This window comes from Rhinopithecus roxellana, chromosome 4 (assembly GCF_007565055.1).
Source record: "Rhinopithecus roxellana isolate Shanxi Qingling chromosome 4, ASM756505v1, whole genome shotgun sequence".
Classification (NCBI taxonomy): domain Eukaryota; kingdom Metazoa; phylum Chordata; class Mammalia; order Primates; family Cercopithecidae; genus Rhinopithecus; species Rhinopithecus roxellana.
This window is the reverse complement of record NC_044552.1, coordinates 97,666,532-97,693,960: the sequence shown is the minus strand read 5'-3', so window position 1 is coordinate 97,693,960 and position 27,429 is coordinate 97,666,532. Positions and strand designations below refer to the sequence as shown.

Sequence of the window (27,429 nt, the reverse complement as noted above, 5' to 3'; positions counted from 1 at the left end):
GTCCTGGTGTATGTGGGGTGGGGAGCGCTCTGCTGCTCTGCTCATACCTAACTAGTTAACATTCTGCCCCAGCAATTCCCCTTGTAGGACTCTAGCCTACGGAAATCCTCACATAAGTGTGACAAAGACACCCCTTGCAGATTTCTTAATACAGATATTGGAAGAAAATGTTCAATTGGGAATATTAAACTATGGGGTGTAAGTTATAGAATATTCTGGAAGTCATAAAAAAAATAGCGTCCATAACATTAAAAGTGCACTTGTGGGCTGGGCGCAGTGGCTCATGCCTGTAATCACAGCACTACCCGAGGCAGGCAGATCACAAGATAAGGAGTTCGAGATCAGCCTGACCAACATGGTGAAACCCCGTCTCTACTAAAAATACAAAAATTAGCCGGGCGTGGTGGCACATGCCTGTAGTCCCAGCTATTTGGGAGGCTGAGGCAGGAGAATCACTCCAACCCGGGAGGCAGAGGTTGCAGTGAGCCGAGAACGTGCCACTGCACTCCCACCTGGGCAACAGAGTGAGACTCCGTCTCAAAAAACAAAACAAAGTACAAAAATTACCCAGGCATGGTGGCAAATGCCTGTAATCCCAGCTATGTGGGTGACTGAGGCAGAAGAATCACTTGAACTTGGGAGGCAGAGGTTGCAGTGAGTTGAGATCCCGCCATTGCACTCCAGCCTGGGCAACAGAGCCAGATTCTGTCTCAAAATAATAAAGAAAAATAATGATGATAAGGAAGGAATAGAGCATATGTAGTATACATGAAATAAGGTTGACAGTGTATTAGTAATTATTGAAACCAGATATTGGGTAATAGGAGTTTATCGTACTCTTCTTTCTTTTTTTTTTTTGAGACGGAGTCTCGCTTTGTCACCCACACTGGAGTGCAGTGACACAATCTCAGCTCACTGCAACCTCCACCTCCTGGGTTCAAGCTATTCTCCTGCTTCAACCTCCCAAGTAGCTGGGACTACAGGCATGCACCATCACACCCAGCTAATTTTTTCTTTTGTATTTTCAGTAGAGACAGGGTTTCACCATGTTGGCCAGGCTTGTCTCGAACTCCTGACCTCAGGTAATCCACCCCCCCTCGACATCCCAAAGTGCTGGGATTACAGAGGTAAGCCACCACACCCAGCCTATTGTACTCTTCTTTCTACTTTTGTGTATGTTTGAAATTTTGCACTAAAAAAAATAGTATCTTTGATCCTTTTGTAGTTCATAAGCATGATGATTGAGTTTTCACACACATGTGTAATATGTGCCTCCCTCAAACCATGTTATGACCTCAGTATATTACCTGTCTGATATAAAAATATGTATATATTTTAGAAACAGGGTCTTAACTCTCTCGCCCAGGCTAGAGTGTACTGGTGCAATCATAGCTCAATGTAACCTTGAACCCCTGGGCCCAAGCAATCTTCCTGAGTAGCTAGGACTACAGGAACCTGCTACCACACCCAAATTTTTTTTTTTTTTTTTTTTTTTGATAGAGTCTCACTCTGTCACCCAGGCTGGAGTGAAGTGGCGATCTTGGCTTACTGCAACCTTTGCCTCCTGGGTTCAAGCAATCCTCCTGCCTCATCCTCTGGAGTCTCTGGAGTAGCTGGGATTACAGGCATGCACCACCATACCTGGCGAATTTTTTGTATTTTTTAGTAGAGACAGGGTTTCACCATGTTGGCCAGGCTGGTCTCGAACTCCTGACTTCAAGTAATCCACCCACCTCGGCCTCCCAAAGTACAGGGATTACAGGCATGCACCACCATGCCCAGCTCTTCTTTTTCTTTTTTTTTTTTTTTAAATAGACAAGGTCTCCCTATGTTGCCCAGGCTGGTCTCCCACTCCTGGGCTCAAACAATCCTCCAGCCTTGGCCTCCCAAAGTGCTGGGATTATAGGCATGAGCCACCATGCCTGGTCTTAAATGTCTTAAGCTCTCTTAAGTCTTACGCTACTTTCTCTGCTGGCGGTGCCCACCCAACAGCCATTGGTGACCTCTGAAAATTAATATTTTTGAAAAAAATTATGAGTGTCATGTAAAGAGAACTTGGGCATCAACTTGTAGATGCTACCATTGACCAAAGATGATACAATCTGAGCTTTAATAAAGATAACAATTATAATGAATCAAAACCTATTAGTTTAGCCCATGAATATATACTAATAATTTTAAAAATTTGTTGCCTTTGGAGAGTAATAAGTCAATCTTGAAAGCTGATAAATGGAGAAATTTAAAAATGTATCCTGCCTCTCATATGTGAATTGCACCACTGGGTAACTAAATAGAAGATGATGACAAGTGTCTCTTCCTCAGAATAGTCCACCTAATTTTAAAAAGAATTGCCCGCACAGTGGCTCACGCCTGTAATCCCAGCACTTTGGGAGGCCGAGCCGGGTGGATCACCTGAGGACAGGAGTTCGAGACCAGCCTGGTCAACATGGCGAAACCCTGTCTCTACTAAAAATACAAAGATTAGCTGGGCGTGGTAGCACGTTCCTGCAGTCCCAGCCACTCGGGAGACTGAGGCAGGAGAATCACTTGAACCCGGGAGGCGGAGGTTGCAGTGAGCTGAGATCGCGCAATAACACTCCAGCCTGGGCAACAAGAGTGAAACTCCATCTCAGAAAAAAACACAACCAAACAAAACAGCAGGGGTGGTGGTTGCATCTGTGGTCCCAGCTACTCTGGAGACAGAAGTAGGGTGGATCTGTCGAACCCGGGAGGTGGAAATTGCAGGGAGCCAAGATCGCGCCACTGCGCTCCAGCCTGACCGACAAAGCGAAAATTAAAAAAAAGCTAAGTGGACAACCAAGAGGAATTGGGTAGGGATGAATATAGACAGACTATAAGTAGCGAGGAAGGTGGCCTCATTTTCGCACCTATCAATGCGCGGGCTAAGCTCCTGAGGCTAGACCTACCGGCACCCCCCATTACTATAGGTTCTATAAGACAAGTCAGGTATTCCACCCTCTAACAAGCTCTTCTCTCTCCTGCCTCGCTAGACTAGTATCCCCTCCTTAAGGCTCCCAACATCTGAAGCTAAGTTGTTTGTCTGCCTATCATCCAGGAACGCATCTGAGGGCAGGGAACAAATTTATTCATCGTAATCGAGCCCAGCACTTTACCTAGCACGCAGCTGACAGCAGAATTTTAAGAGTAAAGGATTAAATAAATGACAGACTTCTCAAGGTTTCCTGTCTCTTTCATTAAAGAGCTTCTCTCAAGCCAGGCCCCTACCTCTACTCAGGTCAGCCCCTTCCGTATTGAAGACTCGCCCCGTCGCCTTCCCCGCCACCTTACACCCCGCCTCTTTCTCTTAAAGCCCTACGAAGATTACTGGAGTTTGGCGCCAACCGTGTTTTTTTTTTTCCCTTCCAAAGGCGGGAACTAGTTGTGGGCGCTGCGACGTGCTTTGCGTCTGATATGATTGGCCGTAGGCACTCAGTCCCGCCTCCGTACCCTGATTGCGCTCTGGTATTGGTGGAGATGCCAGGGAGACCTCGGTGGGCAGAAAGGAACCGGGTTGTCTTGGGCCGGGCCGGGCGGGTAAGTTGCTGTAGGGGCCCGGTCCGTGAGGGACTGCTAAGGAAGAGGCTGCATGGCGCGGTAGTTCCCCGAGTGGAGGTCGGCGGTCCCTGCGAAGCCAGAGAGTCAGAGGGAGTCCATCTGGAGCGGCCAAGTAGGTCGGGGAAGGGCCGCGCCTGACGTCTGGCTGCGCAGGTAGCCACGTTCCCTCCGTCCCCGGTGCAGCTTCAGGACTTGCTCCCTGCGTCCCTCCGTCGTCCCTCGAGAGGGTCTGGAGGGGGGCTATGGGCGGGCGCGTCCAGGAATTGTCCCTTCGGCCGCTCGTCCTGCCCCTCCCCCCCACCATCCAGTCTCTCTTTGGAATATACTCTTAAAAGCTTTCAGATGGAGTTCTTTGGAGAAATGGGTTTCCTGGAGTGTCAGGTGATCGTTGATGTTGATTGTTTCTGAAACGTTTATTTAGGCATCAAACCAACATGCCTAAATAAGTTTATTTTCATTTTTGCAGCGCCTAGATTCATCCCTAGCACATAGTAGGCCCTAACTCAGATGTGAATGTAGAATTCGCAGGAGCTGAGCGTTTGTACTTCAGGCATCAAGTTGTCTTCGACTCTTCCTTGGTCTTTTTCCGTTCTCCACATCTCCACCAGCAAACATTTCGCCTCTCCTCGAGGCCCTTCCTCCCATCTTCCTCAGCGCCTCTTTGATTGGAGGGGGAACAGAGGCTTTCATGGCAGGGATTCTCCCATCTGCCCTCCTGTTCCCGCTATGCCCTCCAATTATCTTTTCCTGGCATTCCGTTTTACAAGAGATGGTCTTCTTTCCAAAAACATTTATATTGCATTGAATATTCTTGATTTTGGCCATCTTGCTTTACAGACAGACCTGGGGTCTAATTTCAGCTCTGCCACTTACCAGCTGGTTGCCTTGTGCAATTTCTTGATCGTCTGTGTTTTCCTCATCTGTAAAATGGGAAAAAAGATAGATAATATGGACCTCATAGAACTCTGGGAGGATTTAAACTAAGTGAATAATGTATTTAGAACATTTAGGTTAGTACCTGGAACATAGTAAATGTGCCATATGTGATAGCTTTTGTTAGTGTTTGCCCCTCACATTTTCTTCTGGGGTCTTGCTGTATTAGTATTAGCCTTTCCCATGAGCGTAAAAATACAGACCGTCTGTCTCCTCTGGCTTTTTCCTGTTTTTCTCTACAAATGCTTGTGTGTTTTTCTCTAAATTTTATTTTTTATCTTTTAGCGTCTACAATAAGGACACAATCTCAGTTTTGTAGTGATTTTTTTTTTCTTTTTTTTGAGACTATAGCCCAGGCTGGAGTGCAGTGGCAAGATCTCGGCTCACTACAGGTTTGACCTCCTGGGCTCAAGCAATCCTTACCTCAGCCTTCCAGGTAGCTGGAACTACAGGTGCGCACCAGCATGCCTGGCTAATTTTTGTATTTTTTGTAGAGACTGGGTTTTGCCATGTTTCCCAGGCTGGTCTCGAACTCCTGGGCTCAAGTGATCAGACTGCCCTCAGCCTCCTAAAGTACTGGGATTACAAGTGTGAGCCACCACGCCCGGCCACATTCTCTCAATTTTGAAAAGAAAACTTCCTTCAGACTACCTGACAAAAGGCTGCGTGATCCTTCTTCTGTCTTACTTTGCTTTCACATCTGAATCTATTGGAATTGTTCCAGAAAAGATTATGTATGAATAAATCTGCTTACAAACATTTTGTTTTTAGACAGAGTCTTACTCTGTCGCCCAGGCTGGAGTTGCAGTGGCATGATCCCAGATCACTGCAGCCTCCGCCTCCCAGGTTCAAGCAATTCTCCTGCCTCAGCCTCCCCAGTAGCTGGGATTATAAGTGTGTGCCACCATGTCTGGCTAATTTTTGTATTTTTAGTACAGATGAGGTTTCACCATGTTGGCCAGGCTGGTCTTGAACTCCTGACCTCAGGTGATCCGCCTGCCTTGGCCTCCCAGTACAAACTCTTTTTCAGCATGATGGTTCTCAACTTTGAAAATTTTGCCTCTACACTTTCACAGGTGCATCACTTCTATCGGTAGCAACTCTCATATATTGAGATCCTCAAATGGGAGAAGGTGAGGGAAAGTGAAAAAGACCCATTTCCCAAGAGATTCTGATACATTTTTCTTCTTCCTCTCCTTCCAGGAGAATCACTGGCCTATGTGATTTCAAGAGTGTAATCTCACCTATCACTAAGGTGCTAATGAGTCCCAAATCATAATACCTACCATGCCTTTTCTGTATGACATTTCCACCTGTTAGACACCTCCCCCCCACCCCGAGATGGAGTCTTGCTCTGTTGCCCAGGCTGGAGTGCAGTGGTACGATCTCAGCTCACTGAAACCTCTGCCTCCCAGGTTCAAGCAATTCTTCTGTCTCAGCCTCTGGAGTAACCGGAATTATAGGCACACGCCACCATGCCCAGCCAATTTTTGTATTTTTAGTAGAGATTGGGGTTTCACCATGTTGGCCAGGCTGGTCTCGAACTCCTGACCTCAGGTGATCCGCCAGCCTCAGCTTCCCAAAGTGTTGGGATCACAGGCATGAGCCACCACACCCGGCCTTTTTTTTTTCTTTTCTTTTTGAGATGGAATCTTGCCCTGTCACCCAGGCTGGAGTGCAGTGGCGTGATCTCGGCTCACTGCAACCTCCCCTTCCTGGGTTCAAGCAATTCTCCTGCCTCGGCCTCCCGAGTAGTGGGATTACAGGTGCGCACCACCACGCCCAGCTAATTTTTTTGTATTTTTAGTAGAGACGGGGTTTCACCATGTTGGTCAGGCTGGTCTTGAACTCCTGACCTCGTGATCCGCCTGCCTCAGCCTCCCAAAGTGCTGGGATTACAGACATAAGCCACCGCCCCCCGCTGCTGTTAGACATCTTTATCTGGATGTCCTGCAGATAACATGACTTCACTGGTTCTCCATTGCTGTTAAAGCATGACTGTCCTTGATAGCTAGAAACATGAAAATCGTCTTTAACAAACTGGGAATTTCATTAATTCAACAGATATTCTTTTATTACTTGCCATTCTGCTAGGCCTGCTGAGAGCAAGGGATACAGTGAGAGCTGGGGAACAGAACAGAGATGGTCCTAGTCTTTATGGAGAACCACTGGGTGGTCCATTGGGTGAGATGGACATTTCTCCAGGATTCCCACAAAAATGGAATCATGAACTTCAAGAAGAGGTCATGTAGGGAAAGGACACAATGGGGTAAGAGTATATAACAGAAGGCCTGACTTAGTGGGAAGAGAGGGTGGACAGGGGAGACTCAAAATGACAAGCAAAATATCAAAGAAGAGCTAAGTGAAAGTAGAATATTGAGGAAAGAGTATTCCCTGCAGAAGCCCCATGGTTCTTTTTGTTGTTGTTTTTTTTTTCAATTTATAAATAGTTTATCCTGTTCACATTATGCAGAATTTCAGTGTCATTTATCCACAACGTTAGTACAGTAACAGAAACACAAAGGAGAAAAATGGAGGGTGGGGGGAGGTTCATAGTGTGGCCTGACATAGTCTAAGGGCTCTCCTGTAGTATGCATCTCCTGCAGGCAAGTATTAATATCACTTCATTGTTTGAAGGAGAGTATGCTATCCAGGATTCATTTATTGTTCAGGTGTCTTTTCCAAAATATGAGAAAATAGGAGTAAATTCAATAATGAATATCTGCAATTCAAACCAATTTAAATACAGGTCAAGGATGTCTTATCATCACAAACATCCCAGTTGCCTCCATCTAAAAATTTGTTTTAAAAGTCAAGACACAATTAATTATACCTTATTAATTCACTCAAAAGTGAAAAAAATAAAGAAATGTACCACTCAGCATACAAAAGTTACACATTGGAAGTGTATATATAGGGCCGGGTACGGTAGCGCATACCTGTGATCCCCGCACTTTGGGAGGCTGAGACAGGTGGATCATGAGGTCAGGAGTTCAAGACCAGCCTGGTCAAGATGGTGAAACGCCGTCTCTACTAAAAATACAAAAAATTACCTGGGCGCGGCGGCAGGCGCCTGTGATCCCAGCTACTCGGGAGGCTGAGGCAGGAGAATCGCTTGAACTCGAAGGGCAGAGGTTGCAGTAAGCAGAGATTGTGCCACTGCACTCCAGTCTGAGCGACACAGTGAGACTCAAAAAAAAATAAAGTGTATATATTATATATTTCCTTTGTTTTTTGAGACGGAGTCTCTCTTTGTTGCCCAGGCTGGAGTTAAGTGGCGTGATCTCGGCTCACTGCAACCTCCTTTCAGGTTCAACTGATTCTTCTGCCTCAGCCTCCCAAGTAGCTGGGATGACAGGTGTGAGCCACCATGTCTGGCCAATTTTTGTATTTTTAGTAGAGATGGTGTTTCACCATGTTGGCCAGGCTGGTCTCGAACTCCTGAACAAAGGTGATCTGCCTGCCTCGGCTTTCCAAAGTGCTGGGATTACAGGCTTGAGCCACTGCGTCTGGCCTCAGAATTTGTTTTTTATCCTGAAATCAGCAGGAAGCACTGAAGGGGTTTTGTTTTCTTTTGTTGTTTTTTTTTTTTCTTTTTTTTTGAGACGGAGTCTTGCTCTGTAACCCGGGCTGGAGTGCAGTGGCCGGATCTCAGCTCACTTGCAAGCTCCGCCTCCCGGGTTCACGCCATTCTCCTGCCTCAGCCTCCCAAGTAGCTGGGACTACAGGCGCCCATCACCTCGCCGGGCTAGTTTTTTGTATTTTTAGTAGAGACGGGGTTTCACTGGGTTAGCCAGGATGGTCTTGATCTCCTGACCTCGTGATCCGCCCGTCTCGGCCTCCCAAAGTGCTGGGATTACAGGCTTGAGCCACCGCGCCGGGCCTTCTTTTGTTTTTTTTGAGACAAAGTGCCCTGTCCCCTAGACTGGAGTATAGTGGCACGATCTGTGCTAATTGCAGCCTCCCCCTCCCAGCTTCCAGAAATTCCCCTGCCTCAGCCTTCCAGGTAGCTGGGATTACAGGCATGCGCCACTACGCCTGGCTAATTTTTGTATTTTTAGTAGAGATGATGTTTCATCATGTTAGCCAGGCTGATCGCAAACTCATGACCTCAGGTGATCGCCCGCCTCGGCCTCCCAAAGTGCTAGGATTACAGGCATGAGCCACTGCATCCAGCCTAGGCACTGAAGGGTTTAAGCAGAGTTGGGAACACGATCATGTTTACATTTCGAAAATAACTCATACTGAGGTTTGAAGAACAATTTGAAATGGGGGAAGACTGGCCATATGAATACACTTTCCATTAAATCTTGACTACCTCTCAGATCTGTTTTTAGTGTTTTGTGGGTTTTTTGGTTTTGTTTTGTTTTGAGACAGTCTCGCTCTTTGACCCAGGCTGGAGTGCAGTGGTGCAGTCACAGCTCACTGCAGCCTCCGGAAGCATGTGCCACCACACCCAGCTAACTTTTCTATTTTTTGTAGATACAGAGTCTCACTGTGTTGCCCAGGCTGGTCTTGAACTGTGCACAAGCAATCCTCCTGCCTCAGCCTCCCAAAATGTTGGAATTACAGGCATGAACCACCATGCCCAGCCAAGATCTGTTTCTTATTTTTATTTCCACTACTAAGAACTTAGAGTGACACCTCTTTGTCTTCTGCCTTGTTTTGGTAGCCTTTTATATCTCCCTTCCCACTCATATTTTCCAGACTCTTGCCAGAGTTAAACTTCTAAGATGCAGATTTGATCATTATATTCCCCTGCTTTAAAAACCTTCACTGGTTCCCCCATTCCCTTCTAGATGGAATCCAAGTATCTTAATCATGTAATACATCCCCTGACTTTTTTTTTTTTTTGAGAGAGAGTCTCACTGTCATCCAGGCTGGAGTACAGTAGCACGATCTTGGTTCACTGTACCCTCCGAGCCTGTGACTTTCTACACTTTATTCTCACATTCTGATCTTGCCTTCACATGTTCTGTTTTGTGGGTGTTCACACCCATACTTGATTGTGAACTTATAGATAGATGTCGTGAGGAACAGATGTGGGGAGATCGTGTCAAGAAGTGTTTGCAAACATGAGCCTAATTTAATTGAACCTTGGGATTTTGGAGACCTTGAGACAGTAAATAACGGAGCTAGAATGTATACAAGAGTCTTGCTCAGTCGGCCGGGCTGGAGTGCAGTGGCGCCATCTCAGCTCACTGCAACCTCCACCTCCCGAGTTCAAGTGATTTTCCTGCCTCAGCCTAGTTGGGATTACAGGCACGCACCACCATGCCTGGCTAATTTTTGTATTCTTAGTAGATACAGGGTTTCACCATGTTGGCCAGGCTGGTCTCAAACTCTTGACCTTGTGATCCACCCACCTTGGCCTCCCAAAGTGCTGGGATTACAGGGATGAGCCACTGTGCCCAGCCCGTTTGTTTGTATTTTTTTTTGTTTTGATGTGGTTTTGCCATGTTGCCCAGGCTGGTCCCAAACTCCTAAGATCAAGCAGTCCTTCCACCTTACTCCCAAAGTGCTGAAATTACAGGTGTGAGTTACCACACTTTTTTTTTTTTAAGTAATACCTGTCATTAGTATAAACTAAAGCTGTATGAAATAATAGTGCAGGGAAAGCTTTGATCTATTTGATCTCTTTAACCAAATCATTAGATTCTCCATTATTCTGAGAGGAAACCCCATGACTAATGCTCCCCTCTCCATGTGACAGCTTACAGCTACTACTAGTAGATTTCTCATTAGGAAACCTCTATCTGATTTCACCAGTTGAATTTTGCTTTGCAGAGTCAGTTATGTTAGTTACCAAACGTGATTATGTTATTTGTGCTTTTTGTAATTGTGCAGGCTATTTTATAACAGTTAATCAAATGAGCTAATTGAAACAAATGTTAGATTAAGGAATGTGAGCAATGGAGGAAAAAAGATAATACACCTTGATTTTATTTATCTCTTGTGGTAGAACCATGATCTTATCTTTGAATATGAATCCAATGATGAGAGTGTTGACATCTTTCTGGCATGAACTACACCCATAAGACATTGCCCATGATTTTCAGTTTTTGTTTTGTCCTTGCTTGAGCCCAGGGAGGTTGCAGTGAGCTGTGATTGTGCCACTGCACTCCAGCCTGGGTGACAGAGGGAGACTCTGTCTTTTTTAAAAAAAAAAAACTTAGATACTTTTTAATTGATATGAGTATAGACTAGATTTTCTCCCCTAGTACTTTGGATCATTTTTTCTGCACTTGATTTGACATGCAGGTGTGTGTGTGTGTGTGTTTTGCTACCTATCTTTCCACAGCATTCTGCTTAGTTTTCAGTAGAAAATAACTCCCTTTGGTAATGTGATCTTTCATCATGTTGTGATTTAGAAAAATATGAAAATGGGCATAATTGGATTTGACAATAAATATACATTGGTAAGCTTTGAGAAAAACCCAGAATCGTATATAGAAAACCTTCCCCCAAACTAAGAGGGAGCCAGGAGACCAAAGAATGATTCAGACGAGTCCAGCTTGGTGAATAGATACATTTATTAGGACTAATAAGTTTATTTTTTACAAGGGCACTCTGGATGGCAGCAGGACAGCTTTAGAGATCCATGCTGCCCTTTTGTCTGTAAACTGTTTTTAAGCTAACTTTCTGGCTCATTGCCTACTGTATTTAAGCGATGAGACTGTTTTTCTTGGTAGGTTCTCAAATACTCTCCGGAATGTTTGGGTTCTCAGGGGCACTGGCTCTTCAGCCTGGCACCATGGTCTTGGCTCATCTCCTGTCCTTCAGGATTCAGGCAGCAGACATACACCCTCCACTACATAAGCATATATCTCAATTGGTGGGAGCAGAAGTATGCAGGTGCAGGCTTGCTAATAATTTCATAGCCCCAAGTGGCCAGAGTGGCCATAGTTCAGTGGCCATAAGCGTCATTCATTGGGTTTTACTGACAGATTAGAGGATCCCAGATAAGTTAGTGAAGAGAGGCCCGTTTTTTTTTTTTTTTTTTTTTTTTTTTTTTTTTTTTGAGATGGAGTTTCACTCTTGTTGCCCAGGCTGAAGTGCAGTGGCGCAATCTTGGCTCACTGCAGCCTCCACCTTCTGGGTTCAAGTGATTCTCCTGCCTCAGCCTCCCAAGTAGCTGGGATTACAGGCACCTGCCACCACGCCCAGCTAATTTTTGTAGTTAGTAGAGACGAGGTTTCACCATGTTGGCCAGGCTGATCTCGAACTCCTAACCTCAGTTAATCCGCCATCTTCCGCCTCCCATAGTGCTGGAATTACAGGCGTGAGCCACTGCGATCCGGCCTGTTTTTGTTTTTTTACTGTTTTGGATTCTTATGTTGTTTCTAGTTTTACCATAAACAACACTAGTAACAGATTATTAGATGTGAAATTGTTAGGACAGAGTATTGCACTTAAAGATTTCATCAAATTTTTAATCAAATCAAAGCTGTTACCAAATTGCTTTCACAGAGCTTTTACCAGAGTACACTTAAGAGAGCTATGAGAGTACCTCTTTTCCCATACCTTTGTCAACCTAGTGTACTATCAAACTGTTTGTTATTTGCTTGTCTTACTATGTTATTGGTGAAAACATGTGTCAGGAGTCCCGAGCACCACCCCTAAGTTTGATGATTTTCCAGACTTATAAAATTCACTATGTAGTTGTACTCACAGCTATGATTTATTACAATGAAAGGATGCAAAGCACAATCACCAAAGGGAAAAAAGGTCCATGGGGTAAAGTCTAGAGGAAACCACGTTAAAGTTCCCATGGTTTTGCTCCCAGTGGAGTCATGCCCTTAACTGTTTGTTCCCCCAGCAACTAGTGATAGCAGGTGTGAAATGTTGTCTACCTGGGAAGCATGTTGGAGACTCAGTGCCCAGGCTTTTTACTGGGTGCTGGTCACATAGGCCACCTCTGCCTGTCATGTACTAAAATTTTAAGACTCCCAGAAGGATACAGGTGTTTATGATAAACCAAATTGTGTGTATGAACAGTTTAGGCACATCGAGCCACTTCTTATTGGTCTGGAAATTGTGGGAACCCTCCTGAAATTTGAGTTCTTAAACTCCAGCCAAGGGTCTTAGTGAGCAGCCTTTCGAACAATAAGTAGCCATGCCTGGCTATGCCAACACTTTCCTATACAGCATGGCATATCTCATTGTTTTAATTTGTGTTTAGTGAAGTCAAACATCTTTTAGTTTCAAAAGCTTTGGTTTTTTTTTTTTAAAGATTTGTCTGTGTTTTTTGACCATTTTTCTATTTGGTCTAAGTGATTACCTTTTTTTGGTATCAGTATTTCTTGTTAGTACTAATATGTATGTGTTTGTGTGTGCATGTGTGTGTTGTGATAGTAGTGATGGTTCTTATTTTAGTGCAAAAGTTAATTTGGCCGGGTGCGGTGGCTCAGGCTTATAATCCCAGCACTTTTGGAGGCTGAGGCCAGTTGTTCACCTGAGGTCGGGAGTTCGAGACCAGCCTGACCAACATGGAAAAACCCCATCTCTACTAAAAATACAAAATTAGTTGGGCATGATGGTGCATGCCTGTAATCCCAGCTACTTGGGAGGCTGAGGCAGGAGAATTGCTTGAACCCGGGAGGTGGAGGTTGTGGTGAGCCGAGGTTGCACCATTGCACTCTAGCCTGGACAACAAGAGCGAAACTCTGTCTAAAGAAAAAAAAAAGTTAATTTGTATTTTGGTCTGTTTTATAAAATTAGCATCATTTACTTTGTACATAGCTTAATGATATTAACAATTTTTTTTTTTTTCTTGAGACAGGGTCTCACTCTGTCACCCAGGCTGCAGTGCAATGGCACTATCTCGGCTCACTGCAACCTTTGCCTGCCAGGCTCAAGTGATCCGCCTGTTTCAGCCCCCAAGTAGCTGGGACTACAGGCACAGGCTACTACAGTTGGCTAATTTTTGTATTTTTTGTAGAGATGGGGTTTCACCATGTTGCACAGGCTGGTCTCAAACTCCTGGGCTCAGGTGATCCACCTGACTTGACCTCCCAAAGTGCTGAGATTAGAGGCATGAGCCATCATGCCTAGCCATATTAACAAGTTTAAAATTTTTGTTTTATAGTTTTGACTTTTTACTAGAAAGTATTAGGCACTTTTTTTGATAACACAAATCTGCTTTTAATAATGGTAGAGAGAAAGGCCAGGCACGGGGGCTCATGCCTGTAATCCCAGCACTTTGGGAGTCTGAGGTGGGTGGATTGCTTAAGGCCAGGAGTTCAAGACCAGCCTGGCCAACATGGCAGACAGGCAAAACCCTGTTTCACTAAAATTACAAAAATTAGCCAGGCATGGTGGTGCACTCCTGTAATCCCAGCTACTCTGTAATCCCAGCTACTCGGGAGGCTGAGGCACGAGAATCGCTTGAACCCAGAAGGCAGAGGTTGCAGTGAGCGGAGATCAAGCCACTGCACTCCAACTTGAACGACAGAGTGAGACTTTGTCTCCAAAAACAAAGAATGATAGAGAGTGAGCTTTTTCAATGTGTCCAAATTTGAAAATTGCTTTTTGTTTTGAAGCTAGGTTTATTCTCTGAATTGTGAGGTTTATTTTAACAGTGGAAATTTTAAAATATTTAATACCATAGGTGGTGACTTTCAAAAGAAAATAGGATCATGGCAGCAGATGATGACAATGGTGATGGAACAAGTTTATTTGATGTCTTTTCCGGTAAGAGCTACTTTTAATTGTCTTTCTAATTTACTTTTTTGTTTTCTTGGTTTTTTTTTAATGAGACAGGGTCTCCCCCACTTGCCCAGGGTGGAGTGCAGTGGCGCCATCAATAGCTCACTATGACTTCAGACTTCGGATCTCAAGGGATCCTCTCGCCTCAGCCTCCTGAGTAGCTAGGACTACAGGCACATGCCACCACGGCCATCTAATCATTTTATTTTTTGTAGAGACAAGGTTTCACTATGTGGTCTAGGCTGGTCTGTAATTCTTGGACTCAAGCAACCCTCCCTTTTTGCCTCCCAAAGTGTTGGGATTACAGGTGTGAGCCACTATGCCTTGCCTAACTTTACTTTTTAAATTACAAAATCATTTACCTATTCTCATTGGAAACACAGTCATTATCAGCCTTTTTTCTCTATACATAAATGAATTAATACAATAAAATGCCTGGTACATGGGAATGCTTAATAAGTGTGAACTTACTGTATGCTTTCAAGCTTCAGAATGTAGTCAAATTAGTGATTTTACTAATATGAATGATAATGATTTTTATTATTATATGTAAAAATATATAAGATAGGTCGTTGTTACTCTTGAAGTTAATATTTCCAGTAAATGCACTGATGGTTGTTTGTTGTTCAGGAAAAAATTGGGCCAGGTGTGGTGTCTCATGCCTATAATCTCAATACTTTGGGAGGCCGAGCCGGGTGGATCACGAGGTCAGGAGTTTGAGACCAGCATGACCAACATGGTGAAACCCCATCTCTACTAAAAATACAAAAATTAGCCAAGCGTGGTGGCATGTGCCTGTAATTTCAGCCACTGCACTCTAGCCTGGACGACAGAGTGAGACTCTGTCTCAAAAAAAAAATTGATAGTCACAATGGATGATTAGTTTGAAAAATAAATAAATAACTGTCAATACCTGGTAGTAAAATAAGCTCATAAAATAGAATTTCTTTTTTTTTTTTGAGATAGAGTCTTACTGTTGTTGGCCTGGGCTGGAGTGCAATGTTGCAATCTCAGCTCACTGCAACCTCCGTCTCCTGAATTCCAGCAATTCTCCTGGCTCAGCCTCCTGAGTAGCTGAGATTACAGGCGCCTGCCACCATGCCTGGCTAATTTTTGTATTTTTAGTAGAGACGGGGTTTCACCATGTTGGCCAGGCTGTTCTCTAACTCCTGACCTCAGGTGATCCACCTGCCTCGGCCTCCCAAAGTGTTGGGATTACAGGCGTGAGCCACCTCGCCAGCCTAGACTCTTTCTTTGTAAACACACACACACGTCTAGATGCACACCCATTTTTTTTTCATGACCCATTTGAGAGTAAGTTGCATACCTTATGGTCCCTTACCCCTAAGTATTTCAGTATGTACTTCATAAGAAAAGGTTGGTTCTCTTATATAACCACAGTGTAATTTCAGTTTCATTAGATTTAACACTGATAAAATACTTTTGTATTTGATTTGCTATTTTTATTCCAGTGAATAATGTTCTTTATTATTGTAGTTGGATTTAGGTCATTTTAATATTTGAGTTTAATTTGTCTCATCAGTTATTTTTTCTGATTTCTTTCAAATATTATTTGAATATATACTTATTTAAAATTTTTTTCTCGGCCTGGCGCGGTGGCTCACGCCTGTAATCCCAGCACTTTGGAAGGCCGAGACGGGCGGATCACGAGGTCAAGAGATTGAGACCATCTTGGCTAACACGGTGAAACCCCGTCTCTACTGAAAATATTAAAAAATTAGCCGGGTGTGGTGGCGGGCGCCTGTAGTCCCAGCCACTCGGGAGGCTGAGGCAGGAGGATGGCGTGTACCCGGGAGGCGGAGCTTGCAGGTGAGCTGAGATCAAGCCACTGCACTCCAGCCTGGGCGACAGAGCGAGACTCCGTCTCAAAAAATAAATAAATAAAAATAAAATAAAATTTTTTTCTCCCTTTCGGACTAGTGCTAACTGCTAGTAATGTTTGAGTATTTTTTGAATTGCATTTCATTTATGTATGAGCTTTTTCACGGTACCTCTTTGTATTATTTTTAGTACTTGTTCGAGGAAGTGTATACATCTTTAACATTTTGTAGTCTGTTTACTAGTATTGTACCTTTTTACATGAAATATAGAATCTTGCATGTATAGTTGCATCTATCTGCACCCTTGCCTTTCATGTTATGAACCCCACAATAAAATGCTAGTGTTTACTGGGCTGGGCGTGGTGTCTCACGCCTGTAATCCCAGCACTTGGGGAGGCCGACGCGGGTGGATTGCCTGAGCACAGGAGTTCAAAACCAACCTGGTTAACATGGTGAAACCCTGTCTCTACCAAAATACAAAAAATTAGCCGGGTGTGGCAGTGTGCGCCTGTAGTCCCAGCTGTAGGCTGACGCCGGAGAATTGCTTGGACCCGGGAGGCAGAGGGCGGAGGTTGCAGCGAGCCGAGATCACACTGCTGCACTCCATCCTGGGCAACAAAGCTAGACTCTGTCTCAAAAAAAAAAAAAAAAAAAAAAAAAAAAACTATAGTGTTTACTGTAACAGTTCTATGGATCTTAAAGAAATTAAGAAGAAAATTTAGTCTTTTTTTTTTTTTTTTTTTTTTTTTGAGACGGAGTCTCGCTCTGTCGCCCAGGCTGGAGTGCAGTGGCCGGATCTCAGCTCACTGCAAGCTCCGCCTCCCGGGTTTACGCCATTCTCCTGCCTCAGCCTCCGAGTAGCTGGGACTACAGGCGCCCGCCACCTCGCCCGGCTAGTTTTTTGTATTTTTTAGTAGAGACGGGGTTTCACCGTATTAGCCAGGATGGTATCTATCTCCTGACCTCGTGATCCACCCGTCTCGGCCTCCCAAAGTGCTGGGATTACAGGCTTGAGCCACCGCGCCCGGCCGAAAATTTAGTCTTTTATGATTACTCATTTATTTACCATTTCCAGTCCTAGCATTCTTTGGTATCCTTCTAGTAGCAGTTTCTCCCCATTCTCTATTTGCTTCTGGACTCCAGATACACATTATGTGAGAACTTTTGATAGTATCATGTAGGTCACTAAGACTCAGTTCTTTTTTAAGAAAGTCTGTCTATCTACAGATTGGGTAATTTCTGTTGATCTCTCTTCAAGTTCAGTGGTTCTCCTGTCAAGCACATCCAGTAACTTTTTATATTACATATTGTAATCTTCAGTTGTAGGTTTTTCCTTTGGTTCTTTTTCATTGTTTCTGAGATTTTCTGTGTAGTAAGTTTGTGCTTGTCTGTGTGGTTTTTTTGGAGACAAGTTCTTCCTCTGTCAGCCAAGCTGGAGTGTAGTCGCATGAACATGGCTCACTGCAGTCTTGACCTCCTAGGTTCAAGTCATCCTCCTGCCCCAGTCTCCTGAGTAGCCAGGACTACAGGCATCTGCCACCATGCTCAAGCTAGTTTTCATTTAATTTTTTTGTAGAGACAGAGTCTCACCATGTTACCTAGGCTGATCTCAAACTCATGGGCTCAAGCAATCCTGTGGCCTTGGCCTCCAAAAGTGCTGGGAATACAGGTGTGAGTCACTGCACCTGGCCACCATGTAGTAACTTTGGATTGAATAGTCAACATTGTAAATGAAATGTGAGAGGCTGGATGCTGTTAACATTCCTCTGAAGAGTTGTTTTTAATTTTAGCAGATATTTAACTTAGCTGAACTTGCGATTCGGTCCCTTCTGTAATAGCAACTGAAATCTCTGTTTTAGGTTTAGCTGGCTTTTTGGAGTTCTACCCTTTTTTGAGAGTCACCCAGAGATTTGGGCAGAATTTAGGTAATGCTCTTTGTGGATTTCTGTAATTCCCCTTTCGTGTCCTAGTCACTGTTATCATGACAAATTCTTTTCTCCAGTTCTTCAAGCTACTAAAGGACTGGAGGTTTCTATCTTGAGTTGTCACTGCCCAGTATAGCTACAACTAGGGCCTGTCTTTCTACAAAAAGCAGTAATAAAAGGGGACAGGGAACTTGGGAGGTGCTATTTTCTTTCAGTTGTCACTACCCTTTCAGTTTTTGCCTGCTTTAGGGTGTTCTCTAGCTCTTCAGATAGCTTCGAATATTTTATTTAGTGTTTACAGTAGTTATCTGCAGGAGGATTGGTTTCGTAGAAACTACTCCGCTGTAACTGGTATGGGAACTCTTTCAGTAGAATATATATATATGAGACAGGATCTCGCACTGTCACCCAGGCTGGAGTGCAGTGGCAGAGTCATGGCTCTCTGCAGCCTTGACCTTCTGGGCTCAAGCAGTCCACCTCAGCCTCCCATGTGCCACCACACCTGGCTAAATTTTTATTTTTGATACACTGTGTTGTCCAGGCTGGTCTTGATCTCCTGAGCTTAAGCAATCCGCCTGACTCAGCCTCCCAAAGTGCTGAGTTTACAGGCGTGAGCCACCGTGCCTGGCTTATCTCTTTTTTAAAGCAAAACTATTAAGTCTCTTTCTTTTCCTGGTCCTTCAGTGTAGGAATGGAAAAATCGCAGTGCCTAACGTCATTTTTAACTAGTCTTTGCCTTTCTTGCAGCTTCTCCTCTTAAGAACAATGATGAAGGCTCATTGGACATATATGCTGGGTTGGACAGTGCTGTTTCTGGTATGTGAATTCCATAAAAATAGTTTCATTTTTTTAGTCAGTTCATTGTGTTTGTTTTGTGGTTACCAAATCCTGGTATATCATAGCTCCTAAACAATTTGCCCATTCTTTGTAATTACACTGAGGTAATTCTTTTCTTTCTTTTTCCCCCACGATAACTTCCAGAACCCAATCTTAACCAAAGCTTGATCAGAAAAACAAAATAGCAAACAGGTTTATTCATCTCGGTCTCAGATTTGATTGAGCCTTGTGCAAAAACATTTTCTACTATTTAAGTACAACTAGTACTGGTGTCTGTTACTATTCACTCATACTCTTTTTTTTAGACAGAGTCTCACTCTATCGACCAGGATTAAGTGCAGTGGCTTAATCTCGGCTCACTGCAACATCCGCCTCCCGGGTTCAAGTGGTTCTCCTGCTTCAGCCTCCCAAGTAGCTGGGACCACAGGCACGTGCCACCACGCCCAGGCTAATTTTTTTGTATTTTTAGTAGAGATAAGGTTTCACCATGTTAGCCTGGATAGTCTCGATCTCCTGACCTCGTGATCTGCCCGCCTCAGCCTCCCAAAGTGCTGGGATTACAGGCATAGGTCACCATGCCTGACTGCACTCATACTCTTGCAGGTTATATGATATTAGAACATTTGAAAAGTGTAAGTTACTATAAGTATTTTTAAATGTATCAGTAAGAGTGATATGCTGAGAATCTAATGACCTATTCAAATTAGAAATCTTTTCCATAATCAGATTTTTTTTTTTTTTTTTTTTTTTCTTTTTTGAGACAGAGCCTTGCTCTGTGGTCCAGACCGAAGTGCAGTGGCCGGATCTCAGCTCACTGCAAGCTTCGCCTCCTGGGTTTACGCCATTCTCCTACCTCAGCCTCCCGAGTAGCTGGGACTACACGCGCCCGCCAACTCGCCTGGCTAGTTTTTTTGCATTTTTTAGTAGAGACGGGGTTTCACTGTGTTAGCCAAGATGGTCTCGATCTCCTGACCTTGTGATCCGCCCGTCTCGGCCTCCCAAAGTGCTGGGATTACAGGCTTGAGCCACCGCGCCCGGCCAGGTTTCTTAAAGTTTTGAACAGTTATGATCTTCATACCTAATTTGGTTGACAACAACCATTTAGGTAAATTGGTAGTCCATCTGTAAAATCAGTATAAATTTGGAATGTATAAATGTGAAATGTAGGATGAAGTATAGGAGATGGAGAAATGTATAATCTTTGAAGTAGACAAAATATCAAAAAGTGTAACAAGGCTGGGCACGGTGGCTCACGCCTGTAATCCCAGCACTTTGCAAGGCTGAGGCAGGCGGATCACCTGAGGTCAGGAGTTGGAGACCAGCCTGGCCAACATGGCAAAACCTCGTTTCTACTAAAAATACAAAAAAAAAAATTAGCTGGGCGTGGTGGCATGTGCTTATAGTCCCAGCTATTCAGGGAGGCTGAGGCAGAAGAATCGCTTGAACCCAGGAGGCGGAGGTTGCATTGAGCCAAGATCGTGTGACTGCACTCCAGCCTGGCAACACAGGGAGACTCTGTCTCAAAAAAAAAAAAGAAAGTATAAGGCCGGGCGCGGTGGCTCAAGCCTGTAATCCCAGCACTTTGGGAGGCTGAGACGGGCGGATCACAAGGTCAGGAGATCGAGACCATCCTGGCTAACCCGATGAAACCCCGTCTCTACTAAAAAATACAAAAAACTAGCCGGGCGAGGTGGCAGGCGCTTATAGTCCCAGCTACTCGGGAGGCTGAGGCAGGAGAATGGCGTGAACCCGAAAGGCGGAGCTTGCAGTGAGCTGAGATCCGGCCACTGCACTCTAGTTTGGGCGACAGAGCGAGACTCCGTCTCAAAAAAAAAAAAAAAAAGAAAATGTAACAAATATTTTCACTTTGAGAGGCCAAGGCAGGTAGATTTCTTGAGGTCAAGAGTTCGAGACCAGCCTGGCCAACATGGTGAAACACCATCTCACCATCTCTACTAAAAATACAAAAATTAGTGGGGCATGGGGGCGTGCACCTGTAATCCCAGCTACTTGGGAGGCTGAGGCATGAAAATGGCTTGAACCTGGGAGGGTGACGCTACAGTGAGCCAAGATTTGCACCACTGCCATTGCACTCTAGCGTGGGTGACAGAGTGAGACTCAAAAAACAAAACAAAAAAGTATGACAAGTAATTTAATGGAAGGTTTTTTTGTTTGTTTTTAGACAGTGCTTCCAAATCCTGTGTACCATCAAGAAATTGTTTGGACTTATACGAAGAGATCCTGACTGAAGAAGGAACTGCAAAGGAGGCAACATATAATGATGTATGGGTTGCTACAATTATTAAGGACAGTTATTTACTATTTTGTAGCTTCTGAAGAGCAATCAGCTGCTTAGTTTTGAACAAATATTTTGTTTAGGAACTTAGCTCTTAGATTAATAAATATTTAAGTCAGTTTTTGTCTTCAGACCTGCTTTTTAAAGGAATGTTTTCTGAATACTTGTCTAAATTTAGTTATAATTTTGCTTGACCCAATTTAAGCATCTGAGTATAAAACCTCAACAGGCAAACAGTGTTATAACATTTTTTCTTTTCATGAAATGTACAAAGTTAAATCATATGTTGCATAAAATGTCCTGAGACTTCTATTTCTTTCTACTATATTTGAATTTTAAGGTTTGGATGTTGAATGTGAAAGTAAACAAAATAGATTATTTGTAGGCTTAACTTTAAAACTGGTAATCTTTCTGGTAGAAGTAGACCTCATCTGCCTTCTTAGTGAATTGATTTGCAAATTTTAAAATATTTTGAAATGCCAATTAAACTAAGAAAATAATTTTGAATGATACTTAATCCTTTTATATTTTATAGTTGCAAGTAGAATATGGAAAATGTCAACTGCAAATGAAAGAGCTGATGAAAAAGTTTAAAGAAATACAGACACAGGTAGGGTATAAATGAAAACATAAAAAACAAATTACCGGGCACAGTGACTCACACCAGTAGTTTCAGCACTTTGAGAGGCAGAGGTGGGAGGATTGCTTGAGGCCAGGAGTTTGAGCCCAGCCTTGGCAAGGTAGCGAAACCTCATCTCTGCAAAAAAATAAAACAATTAGCTGTGTATGGCCCCCCTGTAGTGCTTGCTACTTAGGAGGCTGAGGAGGGAGGACCCTTGAACTCAGGAGTTTGAAGTTACAGTGAGCTGTGATTGTGCCACTGCACTCCAGCCTGGGTGACAGAGGAAGACCCTATCACTTAAAAAAAAAAAAAAAGTTGTTATAAATAGAAATTAAAATGTTAAAATGTTGACAGTTTATAAAAAAGCTTTCTTTTAGTATTAAATGAAATAGCAAATGTGGCAAGTATGCATTATTTCCTGAATTGATGAAATTGAATGAAATAGCAAATATGACAAATATGCATTATTTCCTGAGTTGATGAAACTGATAAAAGAAAACGGCTTGATTTGTTAAATGACTTGATATAAAGGGTCTGTTAGACTTAGGTCAATTAATAGTTAATTAATAGAAAATTTGTGGAGATAATGACAACTGGTTTAAAACAATGGTTTTGAGGAACAAAGATACGGGTTTAAAATGGCTGTTGGGAGACACTTATGATGCCGTCACAGCTTTTGCCAGAATGACCCATTTTGTGACTGCACTGCAAAAATCAGGAATGTCATGTCCTGTTCTAGTTTTTACTTTTTAGTAAAATTGTTTCTCTTCCTTCTCGTTCCCCTGAAAGAACCAGTGAACTATCAATTCTTTCTTAGTTTATCTTAGGGACTAATACATCTTCCTTTTTTTTTTTTGACGCAGCCTTGCTCTGTTGCCAGGCTGGAGTGCAGTGGCATAATCTCGGCTCACTGCAACCTCCAGCTCACTGCAACCTCCGCCTCTCATGCTCAAGCGGTTCCCCTGCCTCAGCCTCCCAAGTAGCTGGGATTACAGGCACCCGCCACGACACCTGGCTAATGTTTGTATTTTTAGTAGAGACAGGGTTTCAGCATGTTGGCCAGGCTGGTCTTGAACTCCTGACCTTAGGTGATCCACCTGCCTCGGCCTCCCAAAGTCCTGGGATTACAGGCATGAGCCCCACCGCACCTAGACCGGACTAATACATCTTTGCAAGTTTAACCAAAGCTGTTGAATATAACCTAATTCTTACCATTTTTATTTTCAATTTTCAAGATCATGGCCAGGCAGAACTTACTTTTTCTGCTGTTCATTGGTTTTTCATTTCAATCTCTGTTTTAAGTAGTTTCACTTTAAGTGGGACTATTTCTGGTACCAGTTATCTTCTCAGTCTCAGCTTCCCCACTTGTATAAGGGGGATAATAGTACTCCTCAAATGGCTTATGAATGTGTGATGCCTGCATGTAGTTAACATTCGATAATTATCAGCTAATATATGTAGTAGTATTAGTAACCCTGTAGGTATGTACTTTATTAATATATTTTGTGGTGTTTTAGAATTTCAGCTTAATAAATGAAAACCAGTCTCTTAAGAAGAATATTTCAGCACTTATCAAAACTGCCAGGGTGGAAATAAACCGCAAGGATGAAGAAATAAGTAATCTTCACCAAAGGTATTACTGAGCGGTGTAGCTGTTATAAATTACGTGGGTATTGATATGTGGAATATTTTTAACTTTGAGAGGAAAGATGAAAATAATGTTTTTTGTTTTCTGTTTTTTTTTGTTTTTTTTTTTTTTTTTCAGAGACAGGGTCTCATTTTGTCACCCAGGCTGGAATGCAGTGGTGTAATTATAACTCAGTGCAACCTCCACCTCCTGGGCTCAAGGGATCCTCCTTCCTCAGCCTTCCAAGTAGCTGAGACAACAGGTGTACAACACCATGTCTCCTAATTTTTTTATTTTTTATTTTTGGTGGAGACAGGGTCTCACTATGTAGCCCACACTGGTCTTGAAGTCCTGGCCTCAAGTGATCCTACTGCCTCTGCCTCCCAAAGTGTTAGGATTATAGGGGTGAGCCACCATGCTTGGCCCATATGTGATTATTAATAGAACATTGTGGCCAGGCTCAGTGGCTCGTACCTGTAATCCCAGCACTTTGGGAGGCTGGGGGGGACAGGTCACTCGAGCTCAAGAGTTGTAGACCAGCCTGGCCAACAGGGTGAAACCCTGTCTCTACTAAAAATACAAATATTTGGCTGGGCGTGGTGGCTCATCCCTGTAATCCTAGCATTTTGGGAGGCCAAGGCGGGCAGATCATCTGAGGTCAGGAGTTTGAGACCAGCCTGACCAACATGGTGAAACCCCATCTCTACTAAAAGAAAAGAAAAATACAAAATTAGCTGGACATGGTGGTGCATCCCCAGAATCACAGCTACTCGGAAGGCTGAGGCAGGAGACTCTCTTGAACCCAGGAGGCAGAGGTTGCCGAGATTGTGCCATTGCACTCCAGCCTGGGCAACAAGAATGAAACTCCATCTCAAAAAAAAAATTAGCCAGGTGTGGTGGTGGACACCTATAATTCTACCTACTTGGGAGGCTGAGGCAGGAGAATCACTTGAAGCTGGGAGGCAGAGGTTGCAGTGAGCTGAGGTCATACCACTGCATTCCATCCTTGGTGACAGCCTGACTCCATCTCAAAAAAAAGGAAGCAAATAAAAATAGAACATTGCCACATATTTCTCTGAATATATTTAGTTTCCTAAAACACTGAGTTCTTGCTCTACTATTATTTGCCCTGATGGGATGATGGTGTATATGTCATGGCTTCTTCTAGGTCCCCACTAAATTACCAAAATATCAAGAGGGCATCTGTGCTCATGTACTCTATTAATAAACAGCCTTTATACTATCCCTCAATTGTATATTCTTTCCTTTCTCAAGGGGATTTTCTCCATTAATTTCTCTCTCTTATTGGTTGGAGGCAATATTTTGCTCCAGAGAGAAGTTCATATCTTCATAGCCAAACCTCTAAAAAAGTTGTCTAAACTTGTTTTCATTTTTTTTCTTTCTACTAACTCACTTTTTTTTTTTTTTTTTTGAGATGGAGTCTCACTCTGTCGCCAGGCTGGAGTGCAGTGGCACGATCTTGGCTCACTGCAACCTCCCCGTCCTGGGTTCAAGCAATTCTCCTGCCTCAGCCTCCTGAGTAGCTAGCACTACAGGCACGTGCCACCATGCCCAGCTAATTTTTGTATTTTTAGTAGAGATGAGGTTTTACCATGTTGGCCAGGATGGTCTCGATCTCTTGACCTCATGATCCGCCTGCCTCAGCCTCCCAAAGTGCTGGGATTACAGGCATGAGCCACTGTGTGCTGGCCTTTTTTTTTCCGAGACAGAGCCTCACTCTGTTGCCCAGGCTGGAGTGCGGTGGTGCAGTCTCGGCTCACCACAACCTTTGCCTCTCAGGTTCAAGCAGCTCTGCCTCCCGAGTAGCCAGGATTACAGGCACTCGCCACCACACCCGGCTAATTAAAGAAAATTTTTATTTTATATTTTGAGACAGAGTCTCGCTCTGTTGCCCAGCTGGAGTGCAGTGGCGTGATCTCAGCTTATTTCAACCTCCGCCTCCTGGGTTCAAACATTCTCCTGCCTCAGCCTCCTGAGTAGCTGGGATTACAGGCACCCACACCACGCTGGCTAATTTTTGTATTTTTAGTAGAGATGGGGTTTCACCATGTTGGTCAGGCTGGTCTCGAACTCCTGACCTCAGGTGACCCATCTGCCTTAGCCTCCCAATGTTCTGGGATTACAGGCACGAGCCACTGCACCCAGCCTATACCCAGCTAATATTTTTGTGTTTTTAGTAGACACTGGACAGGGTTTCACCATGTTGGTCAGGCTAGTCTTGAACTCCTGACCTCAGGTGATCCACCCACCTTGACCTCCCAAAAGTGCGGAGATTTCAGGCATGAGCCACCTGTGCCCAGCCTTTTTTTTTTTTGAGGTAGAATCTTGCTCTGTTGCCCAGTGCAGTGGCGTGATCTCAGCTCATTGCAACCTTTGCCTGCTGGGTTCAAGTGATCCTCCCACGTCAGCCTCCCCAGTAGCTGGGATTACAGGCATGCACCACCTGTGAAAAATAAAAAAAAACAAAAAACAATGGTGTTTTGTATTTTTAGTAGACAGGGTTTCACGATTTTGTCCAGGCTGGCCTTGAACTCCTAACCTCAAGTGATCTGCCTGCCTTGGCCCTCCAAAGTGCTGGGATTACAGGCATGAGCCACTGCACCCAGCTTCAAGGGTGTTCCTTTTATGGTTAGTGCTTTTCGTGTTTACATTTCTCCAGTGATCTCAAAGGTATCTACCAACAGTTGGTCGGTTGAGTCAGTATCTATATTGGTTTCCTGGGTTAGTGTAACAAAACTACCAGAAATGGGTGGCCTAAACAACCAAAATTTGTCTCACAGTTCTGGAGGCTAGAAGTCCAAAATGAAAGTGTCAGCAAAGTTAGTTTCTTTTGAGGGCTCTAAAGGAAGGATCTGATTCAGGCCTCTGTAGTTGTAGATGGTTGTCTACTTCCTGTGTCTCTTAGGATATCACTTTAACTTGATTACTTCTGTAAAGACCCTTTAAATAAGGTCATATTCTGAAGAACAATGGGTTAGAACTTCAAATTATGAATTTGGTCAGGAGAGGGGACACAATCAACTCTTAACAGGGTTCATATGAGGTTTACATATTGTTTTAGGTTGTATGTTTTTCTAATCCTCTCTTATAACAATCGCCCTATATTTCTGAATTTTTTAAGTTTTGGGTTTTTCTACACATTTAATACTGATTAGAAATAGATATATGAAATTTCAAAGAAATTATGGAAGTTCAGGAAGATGAAGTTATTACCAGAAGCTAAAATAGGCCAGGCACAGTGGCTCACACCTGTAATTTCAGTACATTGGGAAGCAAAGGCAGGAGAATTGCTTGAGTCCAGGAGTTTGAGACTAGCCTGTGCAGCATAGTGAGATCCCATCTCTACAAAAAAAAATTAAAAATTAGCTGGGCGTGGTGGCATGTGTCTGTAGTCCCAGCTACTTGGGAGGTTGAAGTGAGAGGATTGCTTGAGCCTAGGATATCAAGGCTGCAGTGAGCCATGATCATGCTGCTGCACTCAGCCTGGGTGAAAGAGGGAGACTCTGTCTCAAAAAAAAAAAAAAAAAAAAAGCTAAATTGAGCTCTCTGCATTTTATTGCTAGGAAACCTAACAGTTTTTTTAAACACTAATATAAAACCTTAAGACTTAGATTTTTGTTTGTTTTAAACAGTAAATATATACCATTCTCCTAGGAAAGAATTACAACTCTTTATTCCTTTTTACTTTTGCATAGTATATAACACCTTAAGATGGCCATTGGTGCTTTGGCTTGCTATGGGATTGTATGTGAAACAGAAAAACTAGGATAGAGAATTATGTAGAGTTTTACTTTGATCATGTCTGTTGTTTAGCAAGATTTTACTTTTCCTTGTGTTTCAGTTGAGCCAGAATGAATAAGGCAAGAAAATAATGTCACTTGTTCTAAAAGAAGTGAACTTGTGGTTAGCTGGGGAGTTATGCAGTGTGGTGAAGTAAGTCTGAGAGCCATTGGCAAGTATTGGGATAGATCCTCAGGTCCTCAAAACTTATTTGAGCAAAGCACATGAAAGAGAATTTCATGTTTTAAAAACGGGCTAATTTA

The 27,429-nt window shown here is 43.5% G+C and overlaps 1 protein-coding gene and 1 non-coding gene across 2 annotated transcripts in view; both read left to right on the top strand.

The window, feature by feature from the left end:
• Positions 1-1,213: 1,213 nt before the first annotated feature.
• LOC115897200 lies at positions 1,214-1,317 on the top strand. Its single transcript, XR_004057129.1, has one exon. It is a non-coding gene; the product is annotated as a small nucleolar RNA U13 (small nucleolar RNA).
• Positions 1,318-3,502: 2,185 nt separating this feature from the next.
• CASP8AP2 (caspase 8 associated protein 2) overlaps positions 3,503-27,429 on the top strand; it is a 39,636-nt gene continuing 15,709 nt past the window's right edge. The window contains 6 exon segments of the mRNA XM_030929001.1: positions 3,503-3,688; positions 14,120-14,202; positions 18,731-18,799; positions 21,003-21,103; positions 21,652-21,726; positions 23,256-23,371. Of these exon segments, the coding sequence (XP_030784861.1) occupies positions 14,148-14,202; positions 18,731-18,799; positions 21,003-21,103; positions 21,652-21,726; positions 23,256-23,371 (416 nt within the window). The 5' untranslated portion in view covers positions 3,503-3,688; positions 14,120-14,147.